The sequence below is a fragment of the Mesocricetus auratus genome, unplaced genomic scaffold (assembly GCF_017639785.1).
Source record: "Mesocricetus auratus isolate SY011 unplaced genomic scaffold, BCM_Maur_2.0 Super-Scaffold_100691, whole genome shotgun sequence".
Taxonomy (NCBI): domain Eukaryota; kingdom Metazoa; phylum Chordata; class Mammalia; order Rodentia; family Cricetidae; genus Mesocricetus; species Mesocricetus auratus.
In genome coordinates, this window is record NW_024429267.1 from 48296924 (window position 1) to 48306393 (window position 9470).

Genomic DNA, 9470 nt, shown 5'->3' on the forward strand with positions numbered 1-9470 from the left:
GCAGTGGTTAAGAGCAGCTGTTGCTTTTGCATAGGACACAGGTTAAGTTCCCAGCACCGGCCGGGCGTCGGTGGCGCACGCCTTTAATCCCAGCACTCGGGAGGCAGAGGCAGGCGGATCTCTGTGAGTTCGAGGCCAGCCTGGTCTACAAAGTGAGTTCCAGGACAGCCTCCAAAGCCACAGAGAAACCCTGTCTTGAAAAAAAAAAAAAGTTCCCAGCACCTACCTGGCAGCTCACAACCACCTGAAACTCCAGTTCCAGTTGATACACTCTTCTGGCCTCGCTCCTGGCCATTGCACACGTTGCATGTGCATGGGCACACACACACACACGTGCACACACACACACGTGTACACACACACACACACACTCACACACACAAGAAATCTTTAAGAAAAATAAATATATCTAAAAACCAAACCAGACAGTCAATGGCAGGTGGATCTCCAAGTTCCAGGCCAAGCTGGTCTACAAAGTGAGTTCTGGGACAGCCAGGGCTACACAGAGAAACTCTTGTCTCAAAAAACCATAAACAGCCGGGCGTTGGTGGCGCACACCTTTAATCCCAGCACTCGGGAGGCAGAGGCAGGCGGATCTTTGTGAGTTCGAGACCAGCCTGGACTACCAAGCGAGTTCCAGGACAGTTTCCAAAGCCACAGAGAAACCCTGTCTCGAAAAACAAAAACAAAACCATAAACAAACAAATAACAACAAAAAAGGAAACCACATTACTCCTATTCTGTCTGCCTTAGCTTCCTTGCTCGGGAGCCACTGCTTTTGTTTGGCTGGATGCCCCACCGACTCTGCTACCGCTTTTACCATTTGCCCCCTCGAATCACTCTCTTCTGGGCTACCTTGGGTTCCAGGGAAGACAGGACTGATCGGTGACAAGAGGGGGACACTAACTTCCACATCACCAACACCTGACCTCCGAACAGGAGTGCCCAGAGCATCTCACAGGAACCAGAGTGTTCCACTCATGCGACGACGACTTCTCTAGAACCCTTTCAACATCAGAGCTGAGGTAACAGACTAGATTGTCATCTATGCAAACCCCATTTCCCCTTGTTCCCATTTTGAATAAAAACCAGAAGTTCCTGCTAGCCCCTTGAAGATGAGCTTTGGAAGGGGGTTGTCACTGAGCCCCTCTATCTGATTTTTCCAATTCAATCATGAGTGAAAGTTAAAGGGACAGGAGAAAGGTCTAAACCCATCATTTTCCTGCTCTGCTTTAGGTCTCTCGCTGGCTAAGTCAAGAATTTCAACACAGCTGACGAAACTATTTGCAAAGGACTCTCACAAACAAGATTAGGAACCAGGTTTGCAGTGCTGGGGTTAAAGGTATGTGCCACCACAACCAACACAAAGGTTTCTTTTTAATTATTTTACATGTATTGATTCTGTTTTTTTTTTTTTTTTTTTTTTTGGTTTTTTGAGACAGGGTTTCTCTGTGGCTTTGGAGGCTGTCCTGGAACTCGCTTGGTAGTCCAGGCTGGTCTCGAACTCACAGAGATTCGCCTGCCTCTGCCTCCCGAGTGCTGGGATTAAAGGCGTGCGCCACCAACGCCCGGCCATGTATTGATTCTGTATGTATGTGCAATTTCATGTGTGCGCACATGGATGTCAGAGGTCAATGTCAAATATTCCATACCCTTTTAAAATCGATTTTGTTTGCATGTTTGTCTGTATACCATGTGTACCTTGCATGTGCTCCAACAAGACCAGAACTTACTGCCATGCTAAGTGAAGTAAGCCTGATATAAACACACAAACACTGCATGATGACTCCACTTCTTCATGGGATTTGTGACCAAATTCAGACAGGGTTGTCAGAGGCGGAGGGGGGGGAATGAGGGCAAAGGGGAACAGTGTTTAATGGGAGCAGATTGTTTGGAATGATGATAAAACTCTAACGGATGGGTGGGGGAATGAATGTAAATTAATGTAAATATACTTAATGATGCTGGAAACTGAGAAGCTGAGGCAGGGGGATTCCAAGCTGCAGATCAGCCTCCCTGTACCCAAGGTAAAAGTTGACTTAAAGGAAACAAATTGAATACAAACTATGTGGCAGAAGACAGGGCAATGAGCTGGGAGTTGGTGGCGCACGCCTTTAATCCCAGCACTCGGGAAGCAGAGGTAGGCAGATCTCTGTGAGTTCGAGACCAGCCTGGTCTACAAAGCAAGTTCCAGGACAGCCTCCAAAGCCACAGAGAAACTCTGTCTTGAAAAAACAAAACCAAAAAAAAAAAAAAAAAAGAAGACAAGGCGATGTACAGTCTGCACCCTCACCACCATGTAGCCATGAATTATTCTAATTCAAATGAGAGCTCTCTGTGTGTGCCTGGTGAAGGCAGAAGAGGGCACTAGGTCCCCTGGAATGGGAGTTATGGGAACTATGTAAGCTGTCATGTGCTGGAACCTGAAACTTAGGTCCTCTGCAAGAGCAGCAAGTACTTTTAGCTGTTGGGCCATCTCTCCAGCCCAAGATTAACTAATCTTATGTGTGTGTGTGTGTGTCCGGGTGCATGATACCACAGAGGTCAGAAGGACTTTGAATCCCTTGGAACTGGAGTTAGAGGTGGTTGTGAGCTGCCATGTGCGTGTGTTGGAAGCCACATCTGGGTCCTCTGTAAACACAATAAAACCTTAGCCACTGAGGCGTCTTTCCAGCCCAGCCCACATCCCCATCTTTTTTCCCTCCATGAGACAGTCCCACTCTGTATCCCAAGCTGGTTCCTGTCTCAGCATCGCTACTGCAGAGATTGCAAATGTGTGTTGCAATGCCTGGCTTTGATACTGGGGGTGGGGTAGGGCAGTGCTCTGGGAGTGTAGTTCAGCTGGCAGAATGCTTGCATAGTACACGTGAAGCCCTGAGCTTTATCTTCAGTGCTTCATAAAACTGGGACTGAGGGAACACGCCTATAATCCCTCCATTCAGAAGATCCAAAATTCCAGGTCATCTTGGCTACTTGATGAGTTCAAGGCCAGCTTGGACTACATACAAAATGAGATCATGTTTCAAAAACTAAGAAAAGCCAAAATGAACACCCCACACACACACCCCCAAACTATCTGAGCACCCATCAGAGCACGGTGCTTATCCGGCCTGTGCCATACATGTTTCTTATGAAAACAAACTAAACATATTCTCATCATGGAGAATTTGAAAAATTGTAAATACAGAGAGGGGAAAAACCCAAAACCACAAAATATTTTCATCTTACCACCTAGAAATAACAACTCCTCACATTTGATTAACAGAGTTCCCATTTTTACTGTGCACACTCTTATTAAAGTATTATAAAAACAGACTTTACAACATGTAGTTTTATAATTTGGCTTTCTAGTAATGTATATACACCTACTCTGAATTTGCTCTTAGTTACACATCAGAATTTCATAATCTTAAGAATTGCTTAAAAGTATTAGCAAAACAAGTAGGAGTTACTTCATCAGGAAATGCAGGATATGGCTGCTAGAGAGATGGCTCAGCAGTTAAGACTGCACTGACTGCTTTTCCAGGATCCAGGTTCAATTCCCAGCACCCACATGACAGCTCACAACTATCAGCAACTCCAGTTCCAGGACACTCACCACCCTCACCTATATATGTATGCAGGCAAAACACCAATACACATAAAATAAAAATAAAATTAAAAACAGAAGCAGGATGTGGCCATGTAGTAGTTTTTAAGTAGAGTAGTTTCTAGGCTGGTGGCGTAGCTCAGTGTTAGACCGCTGCTCTTAGCACACACAAGCTGTGCTTTGACCGCCAGCACAGGCAGAAAGGGGCGGAGCTGGGCAGAGGTAAGGCCTAGTTAGTTTTGAGGGGAGTGTCAAGGATCACTATGAGTATTGCTTTCAAATGAATGACAAATGATCATCTTTGTTAGGACACTGGCATGATTCATATGACACCTACACTTTCATTTCTAGAAAAAGGCAGACGCCAGCTAGCATGAAAGTGGTTGGCACAGACGGTGCTTGTCCTGGAGTCCTGGATGCTGGGAGATCCTGGTCCATCACATGACCATCTGAAAGGTAGAGATGCCTGGTCATCGTAGGAAACCCCTCCAGCTTCTCTGCTGCCTCCAGTGCCTGAACACAGGTCTATCTTCAAGATCCACAACTCTGCTGGGGCCTAATTGATCAGCAGTGCTAACTATGACTCTTGCTCTCTGCGAAGAGCTTTCATCCAAAGTTGTTGCAGACCTATTGTTAATTGGCTCTTCCCTGGATACTTTCTAGTCCAAGCAGATATTGGTTAGGTTCTGGTAAGGGGACAGCACATCTTGGGCCCCAAATTCCAAGAAAATATGGTTCCCATTCATCCAATCACTCCACCCGCATTTGCTAATAATGCAAACACAATACCCAAAATGCAATGGTAAAGACACAGACCCTATGTTGGGGGGGCAGTAGGGTTCCATCTTCTGTCAGATAAAGGGTATACCTTCATTTACATTATGAACTCGCACACATTCAATATAAGAGTCCAAATGTGAGTCGCTCAGAAAAACCCAGCCAAATGGGGTAGGGACAACATAGACTCCTCTGCTCTCTCCTATGTCCTGACCCTGTCTCCTTCAGATCTATAAGACAAAGGTGCTGTGACCAGTCACCACAGATCTTTAGGGTGCAGAAAAAACCAGTCATGGGGGCTCACAATTTTAAACACCAGCATTGGTTGGGGGCAGAGGCAGGCAGATCTCTGTGAATTCCAGGCCAGCCAGGGTTATATGGTGAGACCTTGTCTCATAAATGCATCCAGAGGACACCAGTGGGGTGAAAGTGTTGGTAGATCTGAGGCTGATGGGGAATTCCTGTAATCCCGGCACTGTGGAGGCTGGGACATGAGGACTGATGGCAGTTTGAGGCCAACTTAGACTATATACTGAGTTCTAAGCCAGCCTGGGCTACAGAATAGGGCAAAAACAAAACACACACACACACACACACAAACAAACAAACAAAAAAGTCAACCCAAACCCACACCAGTGCACAGGAAGGATTAGCGGTAGTGGTGGGCTCTAACTGAAGGACTGTCCTGGTGTCTGCTGGGATCCTCTGCCCAAAAGCAGGCCCAGCAAGCACTCCTTGATGTGGAAGTGTCGCTCTGTTCACTGTGTCCAGCAGAAGCCTGCGGGTTATCAGTGTCAGGTCGACTTGAAGGAACTCTGCAGGTAGTGTGCGGGTTGAGGGAGTGTCCCTGACCAGGGACCCCACGTCTGAGGGCTCTCCTAAAGATCTATTGTATTGGGGACCACACACCCACAGCCCCGTATCTGAGGAAGCATTCCCCCTCAAAGCCTATGCTTTGGGAACATCCACCAGTGGCCTTACATCTGAGGGAATGTCCAACAACACCCCATGACCCTGAGGTAGCACCCCCAAGGACCCACATCTAAGAGAACACTACCTAAGGACCACATATGCCTGAGGTAATGTCTACCAATGACCCTGTGTCACTATATCACCACATCTATGCTATTTTATAAGTAGAGTCCTGGCTGGCAGGTCCTGTCAGACCTGGAAGAAAGTTCTGGAAGAACAGGAGGCAGAAAAAGAGACCCTCGAGCATCTAAGGGATACGACAGGACTAAAGAAGGCACGGGCAGCTGCTTACCACAGCCGGGTAGAAAGGTCTGAGGAAAACAGTGCAGCTGGCCATGCCAACACCTGCACAGGGAACACTTCCTGGGCAGCCAGTTGCCATGGAGGACAGACCCGCAGTGCCTGAGAAAGACAGACAACACAGTCAGTAAATTCCTCAGTCCCCTTCTCTCCCCACCGCCCAGTCCCGTCCCCTCCAACAGCTTACTCTTTTCGTAAGTCCCGTTCACAGTTGCGTCCATAGAAGGAGGGTGGACAGGCGCAGAAAGACCCCAGGATGCAGGTCCCTCCGTTCAGGCAGCAAGTTTTGTTAAGCAACTTACCTGAAACGTAGAAGTCATGGGGCAGGTAGAGGGCTGGTGAACCACATGCGAAGGGCCATCTAGCACTCCAGCCTCCAGAGTATTCTCAAGAGCCCACAGCACAAGACTGCTTTTAGGGACATCATTTTCATGTGCACAGCACTTATGGCTACCAGTCCCCAGCACGAAGCAGCATTAGGAAAACTGAATTTCTGATGTGACGCAGCACGCCCATCTCACTCACCTCTACACCCCAAGCTAGTAGTACAACACCCCCAGTCACTAGCGTAACACATCCACTCTCCTAGGTTAAGTGATAAAGTTACTTTAGAGATGTGTCAAGGGCCAGGACAGAGACGAATTGAGTCAAGCAAGCCTTACTGTTCTGTATCCCCACGGAAGGCACCAATTGGGAGGATGGAGAATGTACTGCAGGTCCTTCTGGGTTGCGAAGGCTGTCGTCTCTGATGGCCAGGCCTCTCGGAGACAGAATAGTCAGCTCACGGTGGTCCATCCCTGTGACATGTATTTCAAGCCACACAAAAGATTGTTAGTATTGTTAGTGTTCATAAGAAGCAGCCCCCTCTCGAAAAACAAAACAAGAGCCACCCCCCCAAGTTTAGTGGCACACACCTGTGATCTCAGCACTCAGGAGGTGGAGGAAGGATCCTGAGTTAGAGGCCAGCCTGAGGCCCTGTCCCTAAACACTGTGTGTGGTGGTGGCCCTGGGATTGGTAGAGGCAGAAGCAGGAGTGCCAGGACAGTCTGAGCTCAGTGACACCCAGTCTCAAATCCTGAACCCCAGCTGTGCAGTGGTGAAGACCTCTGCCTTTAATCCTAGCTCTCAGGAGGAGAGGCAGGCGGATCTCTATGCGTTCAAAGTCAGCCTGGTCTACAGAGGAGTTCCAGGGCAACCAGGGCAACACAGGAAACCCTGTCTTGAAGCTCCCTGTCTGTCGGGTCCGGTCTGTATTAGCCCCGAGTTGTAGGGGCCATTTATCATGGACTTATACGACTCTGACCCCCAAAAAACCCTGAACCCCAAACAAAAGGAGAAAACTCTCACCAGCAATGAGTCCAAATTCAAATGTACCGGAAATGACCACAAGTAGAACCAGACTAGGAAAAGGAAATTGGACATCAGTTAGGGAGACAAAGCATGTAAATAAAACTGGAGCTCTCATTAGAAGACCACAGGCCACTAAGGAGAAATTCAAGAGCACCACCGTTCTTTTTGTGGAGCCTCGAGTAAGAAAACTGGAACAGAAATTCCTCCCCCCTTAAAAAAATCCTGTTTTTGCGTAAACTGCATATTTTCCACGCTGTTTACATATATGAATTTTTAGATGGCTGTGTATGCTGAGCTGGGTAGAGCATTTGCCTAGCATATGCAGATTCTCGTTCCATCCCCAGTACCATTAGAAAAACAAAAACAAAAACCTGTCCTGTCATTTCAAATGGTTTCAAGTTTAATTTGTTTGTTTTTTTAAAGATTTATTTATTACACATACAGTGTTCTGCATACATACCAGAAGAGGTCACCAGATTGAATTGTGGATGGTTGTGAGCCATCATGTGGTTGCTGGGAATTGAACTCAGGACCCCTAGAAGAGCAATCGGTGCTCTTAACCTCTGAGCCACCTCTCCAGCCCCTGTTTGTTATTCTTAACAGTTTTTAAAGTACCGAATATCTCCACCATTATTAACCTTTACAGGCAGTCTTAACTCGGCTGCAATACTAATACTATTTATGCAAGAGAAAGCATCAGTTCTCTGGCAGAGCCGTTAACATGATTGACATGATGAGCTGGGAAAGGCAGTTGCCACTAAGCTTTACAACCTGAGCTGGATGCCCAGGACCCACACAGGAATTAGATCCCAGTAAGTCACACACACACACACACACACACACACACACACACACACACACACACACACACACACACACACACACACACACACGGGCACGCACGATGAATGTTTAAAAAATTGAATATTTTAAAAAGTCAATGGCAAAGTAGTATGCAACTAGGTACAAAGTTCCAGGATGTTTGTTCAGGAAAAGCAGCAGATTCAAGTAAGACAAAAGTCAGAGGCAGAACATGGCTTTCTGAAGTTGCAATCTCCAGCAATCAAAAATTCAAAGTTAGCTCATACCTGGACGAGAAGTGCGCCATCTTCCCCGGCTCGTAAAAATGTTGGCGAACAATACAAAGAAAACAATATTAACAAATGGCTCTAATTCATAAGGTCATTCATTCCCCAAACACCCAACGGCCAATTTCCCGAAGTAAAAAAAATAGCAAATTAAGAAGAAAGATTCCAGATGAGAAATGCGCCTGTCTCGGAGGGTCTTAGGGCAGTCGACAGCCAAGGTCTCCAAGTAGACTGGGGGGATGGGGCCTCTCCCACCAATAGAACGTTTTGACCTTGAGAAGGGGCTTCCTAGGGATCTTCCTTCCTTCACTAGAAACCCTTGGGGTGGCGGGAGGACCCTCAGGTGGGCGGGGAGACGGGAGCCCCACGCCCATTACAAGGCCAAGTGTTGGAGTTAGCTAACCAGCAGTGTCTGGTTGGGTACAGGCTTCTTTTCTCTTGAAAAAGGAAGGGGTCAAAGAGGAGAGAGTTATTCTACCAAGGCTGTTCAAACATGACAACCATTAGTTAGGAACGTCTAAACACCATGTATAAATATGCAGGCATTTGATACCTCATTATAAGATTTTAGTTCTGAATTTGCTTTCATCTTTTTGCTGAAAAGCCGCGTGGAGTTGGGTGCTGGTTGCTGGGGAAGCTTGGGTGGCTAGGAGAGATACGCTGGCGACCCGCAAAGCCTTGTTTGGGAGAGGAGCAAGTTCAAGGACGGGAGGGATTAAGTCTGGGAGTGTGCTTTAGTCTTTCCAGCAGCTCCGGAATTGCCGTCGCGACCCGGGAGCCTGCGGGTGGGCGCGGGGACCTGAAGGTTAAAGCTGCGGCTTCACAAGCACTTTGGGGGGGGAGGGTTGGGGGGGAGGTTTTGAGACAGGGTTTCTCTGTGGCTTTGGAGGCTGTCCTGGAAATCACTCTGTAGACCAAGCTGACCTCGAACTTAGAGATCCACCTGCCTCTGCCTCCCGAGTGCTGAAATTAAAGGCGTGCGCCACCGACGCCCGGCTTCACAAGCACTTTTATAGGTCGCTTGGTTTTCCCGGGTCCAAACATGCTCAATATGCTAAGTGGATGAGCTGCAGTTTACTAGCCTCTCTCTGTCTCGAGGTGGGGATGGGGAGGACCTCGCCTCCAGCTTGAAGCTGTTCCTCTATTGCTAGAGGCTGGGCAGGTCTGGCACGACTCGCAGAGAAACGTATGACCGACCTCACGGAGCATAGACCATGGCGGTCACCTCCCTGTTTCAGAGAAAGGGACTGAGGCTGCTATTCTTGGGAGATGTTTCAGAGTCCAAGGAGGCCAGCCTTCCTGCCAAGGACCTGTGCCATCGGAAACTGCCTCCAGCGGACACCTAGGGCAGAGGAGTCAGTCACGCGTGTGTGACCCAAGTGGAATGCCACAGG

The 9470-nt window shown here is 47.9% G+C and overlaps 1 protein-coding gene across 1 annotated transcript; it reads right to left on the bottom strand.

The window, feature by feature from the left end:
• Positions 1 to 3253: 3253 nt before the first annotated feature.
• On the bottom strand, positions 3254 to 7034 carry Tdgf1 (teratocarcinoma-derived growth factor 1). Its single transcript, XM_040740029.1, has 5 exons — positions 6986 to 7034; positions 6301 to 6435; positions 5826 to 5940; positions 5631 to 5740; positions 3254 to 4038 (listed from the first exon to the last, which is right to left on the bottom strand). Exons 2-5 carry the CDS (start codon positions 6431 to 6433, stop codon positions 3923 to 3925), a joined length of 474 nt encoding a protein of 157 aa, XP_040595963.1. The 5' UTR covers positions 6434 to 6435; positions 6986 to 7034; the 3' UTR covers positions 3254 to 3922.
• Between the last annotated feature and the right edge of the window lie 2436 nt (positions 7035 to 9470).

Excerpts from the sequence above, each read along its gene's own strand:
- Tdgf1 (XM_040740029.1), bottom strand. The coding sequence starts at position 6,433 with ATGGACCACCGTGAGCTGACTATTCTGTCTCCGAGAGGCCTGGCCATC. Across the intron at positions 5,941-6,300 it reads TTCCGTGGGGATACAGAACA|GTAAGTTGCTTAACAAAACT; the intron begins GTAAGGCTTGCT and ends TCTACGTTTCAG. Across the intron at positions 4,039-5,630 it reads GACCTTTCTACCCGGCTGTG|ATGGTCATGTGATGGACCAG; the intron begins GTAAGCAGCTGC and ends TCTACCTTTCAG.